This window comes from Osmerus mordax, chromosome 13, assembly GCF_038355195.1.
Source record: "Osmerus mordax isolate fOsmMor3 chromosome 13, fOsmMor3.pri, whole genome shotgun sequence".
NCBI lineage: Eukaryota > Metazoa > Chordata > Actinopteri > Osmeriformes > Osmeridae > Osmerus > Osmerus mordax.
The window spans coordinates 1,379,991-1,402,921 of NC_090062.1; the positions used below are offsets into that span (position 1 = coordinate 1,379,991).

The window sequence follows — 22,931 nt, forward strand, 5'->3', positions numbered from 1 at the left end:
TACCGTATTTACCGCCCCAAAAATGAACATTGTGTAATAAACGCCTGCCCTCGATTAAACCCCACACCAAAAAAAACAGAAAACGGTTATTTAATCGGTGAAATTAAAACACCGTATTTATTACACAAGTATATCAAAAGTGTATGATAATTCCCTCGAAGCACTGGCAGACACAGGAGGCTTTTTTGCTACAGGTTTGAAGCTTCTCCAAATAGAAAATAAACACCCCATTAGCTTAATATAAACATACAATGACATGCACAGCATGTAAATAACGTTGACCATGGAAATTACAGACACAAAATATCCGATAACAACCGTAAAATTTTATCGGAGCATTAAATTGTCCATGCTTCGCTTGCTGTTCGCTTGTCGACTCTCTCACTTACGAGTCACGAGCGTTCCAAAAGGCCTTCAAAATAAAGGCACTGTACTCTTACCAAATAAAGTCACTTAATAATACTGAATGCAATTATATAATTATAAATTATGACAAAATTAAACAAATTTAAATTATAATAATGTAATTGCGACAATTACATGTAGCCTACAATCAGTTATGCCGGTAACGCGTTACTTAGTAGGCCTAACTGACCACTTTTTTTCAGTAACGAGTAATCTAACACGTTACTATTTCCAAACCAGTAATCAGATTAAAGTTACTTGTCCAAGTCACTGTGCTTTACTATTTTGTCATTAATAGTAAAATATATATTTGATTTCTTCTTGCGTCTCTGGGAGTGAAGTCATGTAGCTTATGCGGAGCGCCCATCGTTCGAAACGGAAAACAGATGTAATCATTTACATGATTAACCCAGCGGCAAACCCAGCTAGTTCACACCATAGATTTATATAAAGACTAGATGTCTTACGGCGGAGTCTAGAACGTCCGCACATGGCGTCCATCTTGCTACAGTGCATACTTATGAATAATTATGTTTTTTTTTTTTTTTATAGAATAGAAGTATGCAGTGGCATAACGACATCTCTGACGTTGATAACAAACCAAACCGTTTAAAAATTGGTTGAAAATTGAGCAAGTTATGGTCATTTAAAAGTACATGTAGCATCAACACAATGTTATGGGTGAGCGAGTTGACTGTAGCAAGATGGACGCCATGTGCGGACGTTCGACTCCGTTGTCCGGCAACGCGGACGAGACATCTACCCTTTATATATATCTATTTGTGATGTGTCGTTCGTGAACGATTCGTTCATTTTGAACGAATCCTTACAAGGATAGGGGAGTCAGTTGGCTGAGCGGTGAGGGAGTCGGGCTAGTAATCCGAAGGTTGCCAGTTCGATTCCCGGTCATGCCAACTGACATTGTGTCCTTGGGCAAGGCACTTCACCCTACTTGCCTCGGGGGAATGTCCCTGTACTTACTGTAAGTCGCTCTGGATAAGAGCGTCTGCTAAATGACTTAATGTAAATGTAAATGTTACAAGGACTCGGGAGTAACGAGTCCTTGTAACATTTACAGAGTGATTCGTTCATTTTCTCGTGGCCGCGCATCGGGACTGTTGCATAGGCTCGTCCAAGTAAACAGAAATGATTTGTTCATTTCCCGACTCGGTCTTCGGGTACAAGTCTTTGGATCATTTTTCACGTGACCTGCATAGGCTCTGTACTGGTAGCTAGAGGAAACAAACGATTCGTTCATTTCCCGACTCGGTCTTTCTACGAGTCTTTGGATCCTTTTTACACGTGACCCGCATTGTATTTTTTAGTAGAGGAAACAGTTTCCTCATTCCCTTTTGCCTGGCCGCTGTTTTAGTAAGACGTGAATGATATTCGCTCAAGTCATCATACTGACTGGTTTTGTTATTTTCACTTTATTTACACTTACAGTTTAGTGCAGTGTAATTGTTTTCTGTGATAATTTAATGCTTGTGTGATAATAAATGACCAAATCATACAAACTGTCATGGTACATTATTTTATTTTATTTTGTTTTGCGTGCTTTCGTTTTTTGCAACGCGTTTATGTACTGCAGCGTTTTTGGTCTGCGTGCTTTCGTTTTTGCAACGCGTTTATGTATTTGCAGGGTGTTTATGTATTTGGTTGTGTTGTTTGTATTTGCAGCGCGTTTGCTGAATGCTGCACATGTGTTGTCAAATTAATGAAGATGTTTTCTTAATTTGCTTGTGTTTTGTCTATTTGCATGTGTTTTCTTAATTTGCAGCGCGGTTGCACATGTCGGCCACCGTCGTGTTCTCATTCAGCTCAGGTAAATCAGCGATTTGCTGATGTTCCCTTTTGTGCTCGTCCCCTGTTCGTATCCGCGAGCACGTTTCCAGGCAACTTTTCTTGACGTAAGCAAATAAATGGGGTGCAAGTTTACCCATTTCGGATTGGTTTAAAACTTAGCAAAAATCAGGAAAAGTTATTCTATGAAAAAGCTAGTAGTATGAGCCAGGTTCGAGAATCGAACAAAAATTATTGGGGGATATAGTTATGTAAATGTTGACTGGAGTTAATAGAATAAAAACGACCAGAAGAGCCAGGTGCCTAACCGTAAATGCAATACCACCTACATCCACTTTGCTTCAAGCCGAGGGGCGAGGGTCTGGGAGAACTCTCGGGAAACTTCCGGGTTCGGAACTGGTTGCAGTTCCACTTTAGTTCCATATGAGGGCGCTAACGGTCGAGTGCAGAATGAATGGAGCTATACCCCTCAAAATCCACTTTTCTCAGGATATAATTTTTTTCTCGTAATTTGAATTTTGAATTCGAAAGGGGAGGCAAAACAAATACACACTGCTGGCTGTTAGATTTTTTTAAGACGCTTTTTTGTTCTAAAAAGCCTTTTACAATGTCAATGACGTCATACACATTGTACTGCCAGAGATACTGCTTTACGGCAAGCTCTGTTCACTTCCATTTTTCTCTTGAGGCATCGACAACAGAGCTGACAGGGTAGGCTCTCCCTGTCAATAGACATGCTAGAAAGAGTTTTGGTTTGCTAATGTTGTTGCTAATGTTGCTAATGCTCTGACATTCTGGTTCTGCTTTGGATGCCATCAAGCGGGATCTCTGGTCGTAGTCAGTCCTTCACTAACCAATTAGCATTCGTTAGCAGAATGCTAGCGTGTAATGGGCAACAACGACTTAAGGCCCTTGCACACCGAGTCTGAAATTTTTGTATGCGTTTTTTCGCAATCGTCAGCCTCAAAATTCGGTGGCTCTGAATTTCCCAAAAAACTATCAAAATGCTGGCTATGGATGCGAAAACGCAGAAAATCGAACCCGACCCGAATTTCTTTTGACGGACGAAGGTTTCGGAGGCAGTGTGTAAGTGCGATTGACATAACGTGAGGTCGTATTTATTTTTTAACGTGCGAACATTTCGGATACGAATTTCGGACTCAGTGTGCAATGGCCTTTACCTGTAAGAAATCGAAAGGACATAAGTACTCGTTCATTCAACTTTCGACTTTCGAATCCATGTTGAACATGCAAAAACTACAATAGAATCTGAGATTTCTCAACGACAATCAGGTGAAAGAGACAAATGTAGCCGTTTATCTCCATAGACTCCCATTCATTTTGCACTCGACCGTGATCACTCCCAGCGGAACTCTGGTGGAACTGCAACCAAATTTGGTAATATGGGGCTTAATAGGGAGTGGCCAGGCTCTCCTTAAACAGGCTCTGGGTGGGGGTCTGGTTTGGGCATAACCCCTATTAAGTCACGTTTTCGCAGCACTGCCAGGGGCGTCTTGATAGCACTTGAGGCCCCTGGGCTATGGACTTTTTTTTTTTTTTTTTGAGGCCCCCCACACGCTAATCGCACAATCGCACAAGTTGCTTGTGTTGTTATTTACATTCCGTTGCACGGTTTAGGCTGAAATTCAGTTTTTGTGGTAAAAAGTGCCTTGTGTCAACGAAGGGAACTCAGTGCTAGCCTACGTCACAACGTCAGCACACGTTAGCAACGATGCATGGATACAACGTGCATTGCTGTTGCACAGCAAGTATCGTATCGTGCCGTGGTGTACTAGCAGCATTATACATTTCAGCAATTCAAGACTTGCATGTACAGTAAGTAATGTCACAATAAATTATGTATTTAAATTCAAGCTTGTGTGGTGCGTCGCTGTATTCAATGCCACAGCCTAAACTTTGTCAAAAGAAACGTTAATTTCTGGCGCATTCAAACAATCCCCTCAGTGAAGTTTGGCTAGCAACAGCAGCTAGGCAAGCTTGCTCGTAGCACAATTCAGCTTCTCCACGCAGGGCTCTAGACTGAGACCAAAAAGTCGTGTTTGAGGGCATATTTTCAGTTAGCAGATGGTACCGTTTGAATCGTGATTCCATCTGAAAAATACTGCCGGTGACAATGTTGTTAGAATAGCTTGTCTCAAAGGGGGTTCAGCTTGTTTCATATTAAATGGACCCATCTGCAACCGACGCAAGCAAGCACACCCTACAAATTGTACCCTCTCTAGTTTTTGTTACATTTTGTTACATTTTGTTTAGATAAGGGGGAGGGGGGCCTCCCCTGCCTCCACATACAACACCAGATGCCACTGTAGAGCAGAGTAATGACATCGCGAATACGGACGTTTATCATCATTATTATTTTGTATTATTATTAAGAGGCCCCTGATTGGTCGAGGCCCCGGGCTTAAGCCCAGGTAAGCCCGTGCATTAAGGCGCCACTGAGCACTGCACAGTCAAATTTACAGAGCAAATACCACAAGGTGGTACGAAGCAAAGAGCAGGAGGTCCCCCGCCACCCAAACAACAAAAGCTGGACTTAGGTGCAAAACCAACATGTATTTTTTCAGGAAATAGTTTCCTGAAAGTTTAAAGTTCAATTTAAAATGTCAGGAGATACTGTACATTGTTGTTGTGTACATTACTGATGTAATGATGAAATGCACTTGATGAGTGTTGGCAAAACCGGTTGTCATTTTTATGTTGAGTCGGCGGGGGTGTTGTCAGCAGCTGCTGAATGTAACTAATCAGGCATGCAAACTCCTCACCTTTAGGTGAGACTCACCTTTTTGAAACCAAAATGGGTCACCTACGTGATTTGTGCAGATCTGATGAGAAACAGCCAACACAGCATTTTACCCGTGCTTCGCAACTTTACAACTGGCTCTGGAACCAATCGTCACTCCTAATGCCTAAACCTCACAGCCAATCAGGGGCAGAGTGGGGAGAGGTTTTCTACATTGATCTAGACTCTTAATTTTGTTCTCAAAGTGCACTAGATTGATGTGTTTAACTTTAAAATTTAAGACATTTTCTTCCGGGGGAGCATGCCCCCGGACCCCCCTACAGGGTCGGGGGTTCACCATATTGTTCTCACCTATTTTACCCCAGACCTGTTTGCATGCCTCAACTAATAAAGTAACTTGTAATATAACTTACTTTCTTGTTAAATCAAGTAATCTGTAAAGTAACTAAGTTACTTTTTAAAGGAGTAATCAGTAATCAGATTACTTTTTCAAAGTAACTGGCAACACTGCCTACAATATAGCGAGGTAGCTGACTTCACTACTGGTGAATTCGCCTTTCATCAACCCAAGTTCGCTTGCTACAGATCTGTTGCTGCTGGGGAGTGTTTTTTGCACAGCTTTCTGTTTGAAAGCTGAGGTGTAAGAACGTTTCGGCCTGCTGCTTCAGATTTCTACACAATGTAGACACACGCGCGGCTTCAATTTTATACTAGGCTTTGTGTTTGACCTCCTTGTCTATTCTGGGTTTGTCTATGGCCGCACTGCAGCTGCAATTCTCTAAATCTCTTACTAATTAAATGCCGCCCTCGACGAAACTCCGCCCTAGAATAAACGCTGCACCCAAAATGATCATTGTGTAATAAACACCGCCGAAGAAATACGGTACCTACATTACAACTCTGTTCATCCTCTTTGGTTCACAGCAGGCACGTCCCCTCACATTCACCGATTCACCTTCCGTCCACACTTATCTTCACCCTATGCTACAACCCCCCCCCCCCCCCCCCCACACACACACACTCTCACCCCTTTCATCCTACACATAGTGTGAGTGTATGATAGGATGGGTAATACGTTTGTCCACACTATCATAACGTATTAGTTTCCTTTAGCTGACACTTTCGTTTAACCAAAGCAATGGGGAATTTTAACCGTCAATCTTGATCTAGAGCACTTGATCTGCGGTCAAGTGCTATAACCACTGAGCTGTACCCTCCCCTTCACATTACTGACCTGGCCCAGAGGCTGTGTGGGGGGAAGAGCCCCTGGGTGAAGAGACTCTGGTAGAAGTACAGACACACCAGGTGCCCCCCCGTGAAGAAGCCCACCATCACACACAACGCGTTGAAGCCCAGGTGGCTGATGGGAAGGTGGCACGCCCACCAGGTGCACACGCTGATGAAGAGCAGGAAGTACATGGCTGAGAAGGCCGAGGGCAGGGTGATGCCTGGGGGAGCGAGGGTCACGATCAGAGGACGTGGTCGTTCAAACAAAAAGACAAGACAACAGACACACACAGGTCGTACCAGCCAGGGCCAGCAGAATGATGGCCAAGATCCGCCCCAGGTCGCGGAGAACTTTCCGGGCCGTGGCTTGTAGGCGTTCTGCCAGCTGCTTGGCTCGCATAGCTGTGGAGACCTCCTCCTCTGGGTCGCTGGGAGATGACCGGCCTTCCTTGTCTCCCTCTTCATCCCCCTCCTCTTCCTCCTCCTTATCATGCTCCTCCTCACTGCCATGCTCTAGCTGAATGGAAATAGGACAGTCTTGGTCAGAGGTTTGGCCAAACACACCACCCAACACCAGATCATACACATATTCACAACCATCTTCCGGATACTGAGTGCCAAGAACTATGTGGTACTACAAAGAACAAACCAGCTCTAGTTTCTATAGAGTTACTGCATCTTTAAGGCCTGCTTCATTTTCCTCATGCTATCTTTAGAAAGTCTACACACAGAACATCAACAAGACAGGGTAGTGAAATAACATGACACATTACTCCCTCATGCTGTCACCTGCTATCAGGTTCTGCCTGCGAACGGTGTGTATTACTGCTCTGCACCCGGCTACGGCCAACTCTCTGTGTGTGTGTGTGATTGTACAGTCTGATATGCATCTACATCACTTGTTGCAATCTAATTAGCCACAGCAGACATATCCCCCTGATACTGTGACACATAGTGAATACACATCCACTAATGTGAGCGTAACAGTCAACCTCTGGTTAAAGGACGTCTGAGGTCACACCGTATAAGACCCCAGGTGACCACTCCAGGCTGGAGGGGAACGGCGTCTCAGGGGGATCTGATGGAGGTAGACAGCCATTAGACCGTCCAGGTGACATCCCAGTCACAGGTGTTGATCCCTTCTGCTATGCCAGGGAACCAGCAGTCTTCTAGCTGCCCGGCTGAAAGCTCAACCTGAGGCTCACACTGCTCATAAGTACAGCTTGGTATCCTGTCTGTCAACTGATAAACACTTGGGGTTTGGTATCGCTTGAGTGTGTATTCAAGGTAGAGGACACAAGGAAAGGATACAGCTAGTGGTATTGAAGGGCATCTTGTTGTTTGCCCAGCTGGGTTCCATTATCCTCCGCTGACCACATCAAAGGCTTGAATCTCAAACCAGGGTATCCTCTACACTCACACACACATGCACGGATGAATACGTATACACACACAACCACAAAACTGTGCGGTCACAGCCTTATGGCAATATTGCAGGGAGGTTGTTAGGGGGTTTGAGATGTTAAGCAGGTCTGAAAAACACAATCATGGGAGCAGTCTGGGAGAATGCTAGCCTAGGGCTGAGGACAGGAGAGAACACCGATGGCAGCCAATAGTGCAGCCTGACCCTGGTTCTCACATCATCTGATTGGAGGGACGATCCCTTGCGAACAGTCAACAAACTACAATGACTCAAACAATTAGGCCTTCTAACTGCTAAAATCCAGTTGGTTAAATCCAGAGTAGTGAACAAAACAATTTCATCTTGTCAACGTGTTGACATGGCAGGGTTTCCCGCAGCACTTTTCATTTATGGCGGCCGCCTAAGCAACACATGCCTGCCGCCTTAACTACGTCGTACAACGTTTTTTTTTTATAGCGATATCCGCCGTTGTCCCGCCGTTTCTCCCTTCCATTCCAAACCGTGACCAACACCAGTCTCCCTTCTCTGCAGAACGCATTAGTCTATTGCACAAACTAGCCCCCCCCCCCCTGCATGGTTATGTTAGGGTTGTGTTTCGGTTGTTTCAATTATAACATTTCTCCACTCCACTCTTAGCCCAGATTGGGGGCTGTGTTTCATCATCATTTATTTTTTGTTTGGCCAATTACCATGGAAATAGGAGTGGGAAGCTGCCACGTTCTGGGCAGCTGCCTGAGGTTTACACACAGAGAGACAGAGAGAGAGAGAGAGACAGAGAGAGAGAGGATGTGAAGAAAGAGCAAAACTTGAGACTGTCAGCCGAAAGGGAGGAAAGGAAAATCACTTTCACTAGACTGTGAGGACTGGTGAAACTGCAGAAAGAGGCCTTGGGGGTTGAGATGGATGGAGTTGAAGGAAGTTGGACAAAGGATAATGAAAAGAGAAATGAGGTAATGGATAGGAAGTATGAGAAAGAGAGAGATACAGAGAAGGGAGTTAGAGACAGAAAGAGAGAGAGAGAGAGACTGTGAGAGAGAGACAGAGATGATGGGGTGGAGGGGTGGGGGCTTGAGCTAAGCGAGAGAAACAATAGTGCTTTCTGTCGCCACACAACCATAAAGAAACCCTCATGATGACATCACTCTGTCTCTCCGCCCACCCCAGTAACCAACACCACAACAAACGCATCACATATGCACACACACACACGGACACACACACACATTCATACAAACGCACACATTTGAGCACAGTACAACTAGTCACATAGCAATGCACCGACCTACTCTTGCATGCCAGCAGTTTTGCTCAGATATGATCAAGTTCAATCCATTTGTGATTGCACAACACACATATCAGCTGTTTTAGTGGCACCATAACAAAGCCTGCCTTTCATGGAATCATGTGGGTTGGTTGGGAGTCTCATGGGCTTGTTGTGACAGTATACCTAATCCTACAACAACAGCACTTCTCAGAATAGAAGTCTCACACTTCAACTAACAGTCAAATCCACCGATTCATCTTCATAATATTATATCTTTTTATTTCAGATTTTAGATATGGTTGATTTTATAGTGACAATATAGAGTAGTGTATGACTAGATATAATGTTCAAGGTGAGGCCTATTTTGCCTGCTCAGACATTCCACCTAGTCCAGTCTCCTCTCTACTAGAACAGCCCTGACACAGGTGTGCTCCACTATCTCTCTGAGCTGAAAGCCCTGGAGCACTGACTCAGCCTCAGAGGTATGTTGACTTGGCTTATCTGACTCACTAACACATGGGAACAAGAGGGTTTTCTACTCATTTATATGTGACAGGATGTGTGTGTGTGTGTGTGTGAACGAACAAATGAGCGAGAATGGTTTAAAGAATGTCTTGGTTCCCTAAGCGCCAGCTGGATTATATATCCACGGCATCATACTGAAACACATGTCTGCTCCCTATAGTCACCAGTAAACATGGTCCCAGCTCTGCTATTCTGCAACGTTTCCATGGTAGTAAGCACTTTTTTACTCTCCAATCAGGCCAAAGAGGAAATGTTCTCAACTCACTTCCAGTAGCGAGGCTGAAGCTGGGGGTGTGACAACAAGCACCTCCTTTCTCTTCACCAGCTGTCCGCACACCACCATGGTCACCAGGGAGACCAAGAACACAGCCAGGTCAGGGGTCAACAGCCGCAGCACACTCCAGATGTCATCCAGCGGCAGTCTGGAGGTCACCACAAGTAGGTCATCGGAGAGGAGGGAGGGAAGGAAGCACATAAAAGGGGTGCAGTGGCTTGGGTGGTGTTTATCAGAGTGTTTGTGCGAACTTGATAAGATGAGGCTCCTATCTAGTGAGTCAAATTAGGGTTGAGTGAAGCAAGCTAAGTGAATGAAGTCATGAAATCAATGGGAGAAGTCATTCGATTAGTGTTATTTGTGTTGGAGTAGGTACAATTGTTTTAATGTCCTATCTGTCTTAGTATAATAGTTTACATATTTGAATTCATAATGTTTTCTTGGTGACTTGTGAAGGTTGAGTTCAGTAACCATGCACCCAGACCAAGTGTCCCCAGGACTGGCTGACATACCTGGATACACCCACATGTCTGGAGAAAGTTTCCCAAGAGCTGCCTGTAAACAAACAGTTTGTTAGAAAGAGAGGTCAACTGTACACTCTAAACATAGTTACTTTCATCTCTGGTGTGTTTGTGTGTGTGTATCTGAATGTGCATGTAGGGATTTTATTGCCAGCACATGACTGAGAACAGTCAATTGCTGAGGCCTCTGAAAACCTTCCCATGGGCCTCCAGTTTTAGGAGGAGGCGATCATGTTGGCATCAGAGGCATGTTCTATGGGGAGATCCTTTATGAACAGACACTGTAAAGAGAGTCAGCAAGTAGAAGAAGACGAAGAAGAAGCAAATACGACCTGCAGCGTTTATCATTCCTTAAGGACATATTTTAGAGGCTTTAAAGGGCTAAAATAAGGGCTGACCACAGCATCTCCATTCTGGGTGTTCATGTGTCCTGCAAGCATTCCAGGCTAGCTAATGACAGGGTGCGAGTCTGAACTTAACATGCCCAAAGCCATCAGTCAACCAGGGATTGGCTGGTGTCTAGATGAGGTCTAACGGAGGCTCTCTGTATGACCCTGTTTACATTATTGTTCAGAACGTGACTATGAAACTAGAGGTATTACATATGTACACAGTATACTGTGCACATTCTTTACGGTTAAAACAAACATCGGAAGTGATTTAGGAAAAAGAAAAAGAAGACCAAAAAAACACCTACATACAACATCTCTGTTACATTCATTAATGGGGTGCAAGTATAAGTGTGCAGTTGTGTGAATATGTGTGTGGTCTCACAGTTGTGGCCAAGGGCCAGATCCAGGGCAGGCAAGGTATAGAGACATATTTGGAAAGACACATGAGCCAGTAGGAACAGGAGACTGGTGCTGAACAGAGCCTTGATGAAACGACCCGTATGCCCTGGAGAGGATGGAGGGATAGAGACAGAGAGAGAGAGACAGACACCGAGAGAGAGACATGTCAACATTCATAATCCAATGTCAAAGCCACTATTCTGTAACATCAGCACATTACACAGAGCTTTGAGCCTGGGACCTAGTCTGACTCACCTCTATCACGTCCCTCTTTGCTGTACCACCACGCTCAAACCATTTTTGGTGTTCAAGCTATTTCCCCCACAGGTCAAAACACATACAGGGTTACCACTCACACAGAAATCACAGTAGATCCTTCTAGACCTAGCAGGTGACAGACCCAGTGTATTTGACACAGGCTCTGTTGCCAACCCAAAATACATTTCAGAAAACAGCTATGCTCATTGGAGGACTGACTGGAGGACAGGGGCAGCTCTGAGCAGGCAGGGTTGGAGTCTGCACATCGCCCACGTTTTATAGAACTGTTTTTCTCTGCAGCCGTTTGAGGGTTAGTCGGCTCGTTGCAGTTTTAGCCAGCCTCTCAATTATTTCAGACAGGAGGAGGCGCTTTCACAGACCAGATCATGATTCAGCCTCATTCCTCTAAAACTCAGTCTGATGACTATCAGACTGAGTACTGACTACATATGTAAGAAATAGGGGTGTAACAATATAAACGTATCATGATATTTTGAACAACATTTTTAATGAAACTGAAATTCAATTAACAGATTTATTTACAAAACATTAAACATTTTCAATAATTTTCTTTGTTGTACATACAATTTAGTTAACTCAGTTCAAGCGATTTCGGTGAATGCAATGAATGTACACATGACGCAGAGTAGGTCGCCTGCTGGTAGCTAAACCAATAGGATCAAACGGATGTCATATTGTAAAAGTATTTCCATAACTCTACTATACATTGCGATATATTCTTCCACGATACATTGTTACACCCCTAGTAAGAAATTTTCTTTCTCCAGCTGTGTCAGACCAGACCTGTCACAAGCTCTCTCTGGGCTCAAGATGTTTACATGACCACTAGGTGGAATATAGAGAAAGGCAGGACATATTAAACGGGACAGATCAACTACCAGCACACCCACTAGGAGCCATATGTCATCCTGATTTACAGTGCCCACATAACTGCAACCCTAACCTGTAAGTGAGCAGGCCTGGAATTGAAAAGTACCTGCTTAGAGGGAGCTTGAGTTGTGTGTTTGGGTGTATAAAAATAAAAATGTTCTAACACAGAGTACTGTACCTAGAGAACTTCACTTCAACATCACTCTTGCCCTCCCGCTCTCCCCTACTCTCTACACTACCCCCGTCCTGAAGGAAAATATAAATTTTCCATCATGGATAACGACTGTTTAGTAAAAGTCCGCTAGCTCTAACTGTGCTGTATTGTGTCCACATCTGTGCTACAGCATATCTGAGAGGTTCAGATTTACGCTATGGATGACGTGTCGGGAGTCTGTAGAACCCATCACACTTAACCAGGGGACCATGGGGAGAAGAGAGATACACTGCTCACGTTAAAATGGTGGATCACACGTCTCCACTGACGGCAATTGGAGATGAAGTGAAGGCCGGACAGAAGCTAGAGATAAGTGCAGGTGTCAGAGCGATGATATACGTTTGGGGGTCAGATAGCTAAGCGGTTAGGGAATCGGGCTATTAATTCGAAAGTTGCCGTTTCGATTCTCGGCCGTGCGAAATGACGTTGTGTCCTTGGGCAAGGCACTTCACCCTACTTGCCTTGGGGAATGTCCCTGTACTTACTGTAAGTCGCTCTGGATAAGAGTGTCTGCTAAATGACTAAATGTAAATCTACAAGCTGAAGGAGGAACCCCAGAGTGCAGATCTCTGTCTGCATTTGAACTGCATAACAGTGTGCTACAGCTACAGTACTGTATGTGTGTGCATAGTGCTACATGGGAAAAAAACATCTAAAAATACTATTCCTGTGCAGGCAGGCATATTACACTTACACTAACACCCACACACAGACACACAGTTACAGCCACACACCAACAGTACACACCTCTATTCATGCTATAATTGCCACCAGTCGTGTTATTGGACTCCAGTTCTGATGGCCCATCTGTAATGTTAAGGTGAATTCCTGTGATCCCATTAAATGAGGAACATTAACCCTTTACAAGAACAGAACATGTTCTGGACAATTCCCCTCCCCGGTCACCATAAGAGTGTCATCCTTCAGTGTCCAAGGAGGTTAAATAGCAGGACATTTCCATGGGAGTCCTGTAGCTTAGATAATAGTTAGGAGATGGACGTGCTGGGAGAGCAACAGATGCTTATGGATTAAAGCAGTAAGAATGTCACTCTGACATGTTTTGGTAGCCAGTAATGACAGCAAATGTAACATGTGGTTACTGGCTTGCTATCCCTGAATGTTTTAAACAAATCCATCAACACAGACAGTGATAAAGTTGCACCGACTATGACAGAAATGACAGCCATTAACATCCACTGCTCTAAAGGTCTGGTCTGGTCTGCTTTATCTGTCAGATATCCTATAAGTCAACATACCTCTGAGGCCTATCTGAGCAAATGGTTATCTTACCAACCAGTCCTTGTCAACAGAGGCAGGAATCTGCCCCAGTAGGCTTTAGAGTCTGTGGTGACCACAAACGCAAAAAAACCCAACTGAAGCTGGCCTACTTACATTTACATTTAGTCATTTAGCAGACGCTCTTATCCAGAGTGACTTACAGTAAGAACACTGACATTCCGCCGAGGCAAGTAGGGTGAAGTGCCTTGCCCAAGGACACAACGTCATTTTGCATGGCCAGGAATTGAACCAGCAACCTTCTGATTAATAGGCCGATTCCCTAACTGCTCAGCCATCTGACCTCCCTACTTGAGGTATCACATACTCCCCCTCTCTCCTTACACACCGGCCCTTCCCTATGAAAGCCTAAGCGGAGAGGAGAGGAGATTGCAACTACCGTAAGACTTTCCACTATAAGATTTTTTACTATGAACATTGTTTTAACAAGTCTGCATGTGAGTGCTACAGCACCCGACCAGGTCCCATTTGAGCTCTGAGGCAAGGAGCCAGGATGAGCTTTCTGAACACTGCCCGAGCCCCCATGGAAAGAAAAACATTGAGTTAAAGAGGAGGATATTAGGTTTTATACTGAGCAGCTAAAACGCTACAGGATTTTCACAGTTTGTCCAATCAGGTCATAGTGCAGTAAGGGGAGAATATATATTTTCTGAGGTTATATAGACTGAAGTGAGATTAAATTACAGATTACATTTTTACAACTTGGAAACAGATTCTAATTTGGTTTGACTGGACAACCAAAGGTTCCAGACACTCAAAACACTTCTGCGAGGGTAGCCTATCTGTTGATATAACATCAAATCTAATTCTATATCTTTAAGTCAATTGCACTGTTTTGTAAAAGAGAACCCAGTACTAAACATGCTTATTTTTCCAGCACCTTGTAAACGTCTGGTTAAGCATAGCAGAGGTGAACACTGCCTGTTTTAGTGAGGGCAGACAGCCATATGACTGGCCACAACAGCCCAGGGAGCAGAGGGTGTGGCTGGGTTGAAAAGGCCACTGTGTGTCCAGGCCTAACAACACCCAACAGAAATATGGAGCCACATATTCCTACTGTTGCATCTCTGATTCACACCAGTCTTCATGTGTCCTTTCAAAGAAGACTACGATTGCACAATCTTGACATTCTTGTACTCCAAGGGCAGAAATTCTTAGGTTGGGTGATTATGTAAAACGGTACTAAACCCCCATTTTGCATTATGTTCAGTTATTTTGAGTTTCTTGTTCGGGTGGTTCTGAGAGTCCTGCTTGGTGCCTACAAGCATCATCCAGCTGGTTCGGGGGCCACATTCTGTCATCTGCAGTGCGAGTGGGAGAGCAGGCTGGCCGGTATGTCAGAGGAGCGGTCCGGGATAACATGGCCATGTGGAATCCCTGTTCCTGTTCCAGATGCAGACACATCTCTGGGAGAAGCTATCTGGTCTGGAACACAACTACAAAGCACTAGCTCCCTGTCTCACATTCCTCCAATGCATCTGAAGAAACCAAACTGAAATAAACTGAGCAGCCTCGCTTTTGCTTCAAACACATAGATATCCCGCACTGGAACATCCCTTTATCCAGTTGTAAACTGTCAACTGTACTTACCAACAAAGTGACAGTTGGGATTTGGTTCCTTTGAAAAGGGACACCAAATTACCTGGCTGTAATTCGACAAAAAGACAAACAAGAAAGCCTGCGAGAATGTGATCCTCCCTGTACCACAGCAGCAGTGCCTCAGGAAGGGATATGGTCGAGGAGATAGCAACCGTGAACAAACAGGAACAGATAAGACAGCACCAATAGAGCTCAGTGAACACCCCCTGAATAAACCTTCCCAATCTCACACACAGCGTTTGGAAGACACAGGTGACACACACTCCCCAACACAGCTGCCGCCCTCCAGACAGACGTCTGCTCAATATTTGTACTTTCACTTATCAGCTCAGGTCAACTGCAGCCAGATTTTAACAGAGGACTTAAATGGTGGCGAGTGACCCATTCAGTTTTCAATGGAAAAATTGTCTTTTGAAAAGGCTATATCAAACACAGTGGATCAGGTGATGTGTGTGTGTGTGGAGCGCTGAAGGATAGCTGATAGGGTGACACAGTATTTGAGGATTATCAGTGTTTTCTCTGTCAGGGTTGTCTGTGGCCGTGATGACACAAATATTCTAGTCAGGGCTCTAAAGTCTGTTAGGTCCTGTCTGTTATGTATGGGCTTATATCCTTAAATGACAACATTAGGGGCTGATTAAAGGAAGGGTAGGTTTGTGTTCAAGGGCGTGGGTGTTAGTGTAAAACCCAGGCTGATAGAGTGAGTGACTGGTGAGAGGGTCAGGGTGAGACCACTGGGGTTTCTATTCTACAGTGTGACACGCAGCCTTAGACAGCATTACAGTCTAGTGGAAGGATGGTCTAACCTTCCATTTAGTTCAGTCTTTGAGGATGCACTCATGGTTTCCCTGATTTTATAGAACACACACAGGTTCTAATCCACAGAGGAAACTGTGACTAGTAGAACCACAAATTACCCAGATGGTTGATCCTATCCGACGTCAAACAGCTGGTGATACTAGATTTCCATGGAAAGGTAGAAGATGTTTCTCCTACATCTCCTAGACCTCTCCCTTCATCCTTCTCTCCAGCCCACCTTCTTTCGATTCAGACCCCTATCCCATCTGTCCCATACATGCATCTTTTCTCGGCCTCCCAGGCCAAGAAAAGTGCTGATTATTTGAGGTATGGAACCAACAAGCTGGTTCCTATTAAACCAGTTCATCAAAATAACTAATAATACAATTTATTATTTTCCACCCGAGATATCAGATCTCCCCCTTCTAATACAAACATCTCACCATTAACACACTTTACCATATATCACTCGTAGCTTATCACTGTCTCAGAGAGAGACAAACAGAGAAAGAGAGAAACAGCTGGCCTCAGTTTATTGTTAGAATTGAAAAACCTTTCATCGGGGGCGGAAAACCGAACAAAGAAAGAGAAGTTCTAGAATTCCGATTTTTTATTATCTTTAATGAGCGTGGTTCCTGTACTGTGTTTAGTTTTCAGAGGCAGGAAAAGTCTCTGATTGGCTACAGGCCTTATCATATCCCTCTCCAACCATACAGGAAGTGGATAGAGCTCATTGGAGCTCTGGAGCGTGAACAAGTTGATAAATTGAACAAATAACCCTCAAGGGGGTACGTTTGGGCAGTGGCGTGTGTGAATGTGTGTATCAGTGTGTATGTTTTGGGTTGTCTCCGTTTATGGCATTTGTCCCCCTACTTGTGTCAGGGTGTATTTCCAGAAGGCTAATATTGTTCGGTGTTCATTCCGCAGCCATAGGCAATGCAACACGGACATTAGTCAGGATTAAAGAAGCATGAAGTTAAAAGCCTGTCTAAATAAAAGGAGTATTTGAATAGTGTAAATCAAGAGGAGGAGATTATTACATGATCCCGCTTAGGCCAAGGAAGCATGTCCTTACGAAAAGGCTGCACAGTGGATTTATGGGTTTGAGTCCCACATCCCCTTTAGATTCTAATCACTGTTTGGTAGACACTTTGGATAAAAGAGTGTGCTAAATGAATACATGTAAAACATCTGTATTTATTTATAGTAAAAAAACACAAAATAATACTATTTTGATATAATGTTAACTGATCCCACATCAGCATGTGTTTTAGAGACTATTCAAGCATACATAGTCTCAGTGTAGTTTTCCCATTCTATCTTCCATTCTTCCTGTTGTGTGTAGTGTTGATCTTCAAATTAAACTTGCGGTTCCTTCAGTGGAAGACTGAAGGTACTTTGTTGCATTGTATTTCTGCAACCACTCTGTCAGGTCTTTTGGACAACACCTTGAAATGAATTTTATGACACTAGAGGGATTCTGGCAGGTCAATACAGCATGACCACTGGCCAATAATGGGAGTTGGAAAACAGCAAAACACGTCGAGAAATAAGTCCTTTAAGATATGGCTTCTCAACAGGGGAGTGATACAGTAATGACTCCTGACTTGGAGGCTAGTTCCATGGCAACGATCTCTGTATAATCCTGAGGAAATCCATGTCTCACTGCCATAATCCGATACTGACCATTAAACATAACACTTTCCACATGACTATCAGAACAAAGCTAAAACACATAACTACCACTATCCACCCATCCTTAAATTTGTTATTTGCTTACTTCATAACTGCTTTGCTCATTTGAAATCATACATAAAGTAATACATATAAATAGATTGAACTGCCTCATTGTGGGTGGGCTTGCTTGGACAATTCTCTCTCTGGCAGTCAGAAAACAGGTCAGGTATGTTGTTCAGGATGGGTGGTAGGATGTTTCTTAACAGGGACAAGGAAAAGCTTAGTAGCTTCTTCCCAAAAGGGACTGAAATCCTCATGTCTGCTTGGGTCATTGTTTAAAGTACATTTTATCCCTCTGTTCAGAGAATGTGCGGTGTAAGTGAGCAGCTTGATTCCCCGAAAGAATCAGAAGGGTTTTTCTGTTTAAGTTGTGAGTTTAACACCATGTGACTTCATTTGAATTTACTGTCAATATGCTTCACCCTTCATGGGACTTTACTCCAAAGTTTACACTCTTTTTATATGACAAACTCAGACAACATATGAAAATGTATCAATGGCATTATCTATGAACACGAAACACTTAAATTGTTTGCTTACCAACCAACACAACAGATAGGTGTAAAGACAGACAGCCAAACTACCACCTAGCTAGCTAGTAAACCAGTTGGCCAGCAACGTCAGAGAGCCAGGCAACCCAGACAAACAAGATAGTGTAGTTGATCTTACCTCTGAGTGTGTGTTTGTTGGGCCAGAGGAACCAGGGCAGTAATAGGAGGTAGAGCAGGTAGACCAGGGACAGGGCATTGTAGCGAAACAGGCAGGCTGCGGAAACAAACAGACACCACAGTTAGTGGCAGAGAGAAACCACTGTTTGAGTCAAACACCATATACACTATTATACCAGACTTCAACAGATCCTAGTAAAGATATACCAGATACAATATGTGGTCAGGGGAGAGTGACTGGGTCCAGTACAGCCCAGGAGAACCCAGTCCAAGAAGATACAATGTGTAGTACAGTAACAGGACCCCATGACTGGAGCTAGGCCCACAGGGTGTCGCTCCCTCTCGGCCCGCCCCACTGGCATGTCTGCTACAGATTTATAATTACCAGAGCCTGAATGGAGGAACAAATACACTCTTTGTCCTGTGAGTGAGAGTAATCTAGCTAGCTAGTGTGAGGGGTCGTCTGGAAAGTGTGTGCATTACCCCTGGGTTAATTGTGGGCGGGAAAGGAATCTCCCACTGTGATACAGCTTGAACAGTTCCCTTTCTCTTTTTCATGTGGACGTTGACGGAAAAATCCCAGATCCTATAACACTAGCCATGGGAGGACTATGACCAGGGCCCAGGGGCGATTCTAGGACCAGACCTTAAGGGGTGCTCAGAATTAGAATGTGACATGAATACAGTGCCTTGCAAAAGTGCTAAACGCCTTTGCTGATAACAGGCATGCAAACAGGTCAGGGGTAAAAAAGGTGAGAAGGATATGACAAACCCCCTACACTATATATTGTATTAAAATTGTTTCTACAAGATGATGTAAGATGGGCCTGTAAACCTCTCCCCACTCTGCCTCTGATTGGCTGTGATGTTTAGGCATTAAGTGACAATTGGTTCCAGAGCCAGTTGTAAAGTTGGGAAGCATGGGTAAAATGCCGTGTTGGCCAAGGCCACGACCCGCCACGACCCGTGGGTGCTGAAAATAGTGATGGGAAGTTCGGATCATTTTACTGATTCGGTTCTTTGAATCTCGTAAGTAAAATGAACGTATCTTTTTTCGAGTCATTCGTTCATTTCAATGGGGGGGGGGGGGGGGGGGGGGCTATCCGTCCACTGCAAACACGTATCATATTTTCATGTAGGTTAGTGCATGACATGTGCACCAGCAGATACTATTTTAAAAGGAATTCCTGCATTAAAATAATGTATCATGACAGTTTGTATGATTTGGTCATTTATTATCACACTAGCATTTAATTATCACGACAATTACACTGCACTAAACTGTAAGTGTAAATGTAAAGTGAAAATAACAAAACCAGTCAGTATGATGACTTGAGCGAATATCATTCACGTCTTACTAAAACAGCGGCCACGCGAAAGGGAATGAGGAAACTGTTTCCTCAACAAAAAAATACAATGCGGGTCACGTGAAAAAAAGGATCCAAAGACTTGTATAAAGACCGAGTCGGGAAATGAACGAATCGTTTGTTTCCTCCAGTACAGAGACTATGCAGGTCACGTGAAAAATGATCCAAAGACTCGTAGAAAGACTGAGTCGGGAAATGAACGAATCGTTCGTTTCCTCTAGCTACCAGTACAGGGCCTACGCAGGTCACGTGAAAAATTATCCAAAGACTCGTAGAAAGACTGAGTCGGGAAATGAACGAATCGTTCGTTTCCTCTAGCTACCACTACAGAGCCTATGCAGGTCACGTGAAAAATGATCCAAAGACTCGTAGAAAGACCGAGTCGGGAAATGAACGAATCATTTCTGTTTACTTGGACGAGCCTATGCAACAGTCCCGATGCGTGGCCACGAGAAAATGAACTAATCACTCTTTGAGAGGACTCGTTACTCCTGAGTCCTTGTAAGGATTCGTTCAAAATGAACGAATCGTTCACGAACGACACATCACTAGCTGAAAACACTTCACTGCCAGACAGGGATGTAGTGGGGGGTAAACACAGGTAAACGCCGTTTACGCACCTCCCGAAATTTGGAAATAGCATTTATCCACCTCTAAATTGCAAAAATTGTGTTTATCCACCTCTAAATAGCGTTTATGCGCGTTTACGCACATCTAAGTTCCCTGCGCCTCGTATTCTGCCGTTGGAATAATCCGAAATAAATTTGGTGTAATTTTAAAACACCAAAGACTAAATTTCATATTGTTTAAAGGTGACATGACATTGAAACTTCACTTTAGGAGGTTATTTAACATTAATATGTTCCCCTAGCCTGCCTTTGGTCCCCCAGTGGCTAGAATTTTCGATCGGTGTAAATCAAGCCCTGGGTGTTCTTCTCCTTCTTTCAGAAAATTAAAGCTCAATTGCTCTGTTTGAAAATATCCTCTTTGTTACTTCACAAGGAGGAAGGTTACCTCCCCTCTCTCTGCTTTGCCCGCCCAGATAATCTGGCCCGCCCATGAGAAACTGAGCTACGACCGTGCAAGTGTTTTTATCCTCGAGAGACATCATGGCTTGCAAACGAACGAAGCATTACATGTGCTCAGTTTGGATGTACAATGGAAAACAAAAATATTTTTACAGTTCCTTCATCCTAGCCTCTGAAGACCCAGTGTCTTAATTTTATTTTCTCTGGAAATGCGCCTACACAACTTCTGTTGTAGGCGCATTTGTTTTGTATGTCTGCGCCAAACACTTAAGCCACACTGTTTCCTCAATTTGAGCTAATACAAAACTGGCCTTGCTGAAATTAAATTCTGGATCAGTACTAACTCTCCTTCGTCCAGTTACTAACCTCGGACAAGTAAGTTAACTAACGCTATATCATTTTGTAGCTTTACTGTATATGGTTACCTAGCTTGCTACCCTTAGAATGTGGCTTTAACATTAGCTCTGCAGCTAACAGCTGAGTTACTGTCGCTAATGTAAAGGTAGATAGCATCAAGTATGTGTGTGAATCCACATGCTGTAAAGTGAGTGTTGTACACTTCTTTGTTATTTGGATAACCGTTCTGCTGTTGGTGTTATTTGCCCTCATTGAAATGACTGAGTGTGTACCTCTGCAAACCAGGGTTATCAGATGAGAATGGGCAAATTCGAGGCATCTTAGAGAAACCGGGCTACAGCCATTGCGATACATCCATTGTAAACATTAGCACATGGTGCCGCCCCTCCGCTCCTCATTAGCATTTAAAGCTACAGACACCAAAATAGCGAGTTCTGAGGAAAGCTCCTTGTGGGACTGCTAGTAGTGGCTGTAATTCTGCACCAAGGCTGAATTTCGGGAAAGAGACTTCTGATACAGTATTAGGGGTCCACTAAGGCCTATATAAAAGCATCCAAAAACAGCATGTCATATAAACGCTGTAGTCTGAATCATTTCATCTGCGCTGTATGGTCTGTGACCCTCCAATCAATGCGTTGCGGCTGCGGCGGCTACACCAATCAGGATCCACGAAGTACACATACACGTTGTGGATTAGTCTACCTGTTCGGAATGGATTAATTAGCCATGGATATCACACGATTTTTGAAGAGAACATCGAGTGCTCCCACTCCCACAGATGCCCGCAAAAGGCCTCAAGTACAGAGTAAGATCAATTCACGTTTGTAAACGTTGTTTTGGTTTGCACAACATCGCATTAAGAGAGGGACAAACGGCTAGCCTACTAACGTTCTTATAAATACGATGATGCAGATACAAGCCAACCTTACCGGTTCCATCCAAATAGGCCTAATGAAACGTAAAAATGAAACAGGGTTCTCAAGGGGATGAAATGCGTGTGTCTCACGGTCAATGCGTGGGGGGGGGGGGGGGGGGGGGGGCTGACGACCCTGTAAATAAATAAATAATGAAATTCATAGTTTACACACCTCTATTTTTACCACTACACCACTGCTGAATAAGCACATTTTAAATGTGCTTATTTAAAAAAAATAAGCACATTTTCAGCAACTACACTGCCATGTGTACATGTTTACATGTACTTTTTAGCTGAAATATGAATTCTAAAAACTTACAGCAATGGCGGTCAAAGGATTCTGTTCGTCCTGTTTATCACGGCAACCACGCCCCTGAAGCAAGCGGTTCTTAATACTGACCAATCACAGCCAAGGGGGTCTCCGTAGCTCTCCGAAATTACACGGATAGTTAGAAAATTCAGGAGGTGCATGTCGAGCTCTCCGGGGCTCTCGGAGAGGGCGTTCCCCGTAGAGGAGGGCGTTCCCATGTGTCCGTTTTTCGAAAAACGCAGAAGCATATATCGGCCTTAACAGTAAACAGCAGTGGACCCTGGTTGAACAAATCAAGCCCCTGCTGTGCTTATCACTGCTGCTGCTTTATGGCTCCTCACTGTTCTGATCAAAACATTCCACTATTGCAACTTGTAAGACCCCCTTTCAAATGAACAGGCTCTGGTTTTCCAAATGTTTCTTTGAGGGGGTGTGCGTCTCTGTCATCAAACATACCCATAAAACACCAGTGACAAGACAGAAAGAAATGGGTTTTTG

At 43.9% G+C, this 22,931-nt stretch overlaps 1 protein-coding gene across 1 annotated transcript in view; it reads right to left on the minus strand.

Annotated features, from left to right (window-relative positions):
• Positions 1-22,931, minus strand: part of piezo1 (piezo type mechanosensitive ion channel component 1 (Er blood group)) — a 58,391-nt gene that overhangs the window by 24,825 nt on the left and 10,635 nt on the right. Inside the window, exons 2-7 of the mRNA XM_067249180.1 lie at positions 18,457-18,552; positions 10,978-11,100; positions 10,195-10,237; positions 9,674-9,830; positions 6,497-6,713; positions 6,204-6,417 (exon numbers count right to left, since the gene is read on the minus strand). Coding sequence (XP_067105281.1) covers positions 6,204-6,417; positions 6,497-6,713; positions 9,674-9,830; positions 10,195-10,237; positions 10,978-11,100; positions 18,457-18,552 — 850 coding nt within the window. The remainder of the gene's footprint in view (positions 1-6,203; positions 6,418-6,496; positions 6,714-9,673; positions 9,831-10,194; positions 10,238-10,977; positions 11,101-18,456; positions 18,553-22,931) is intronic.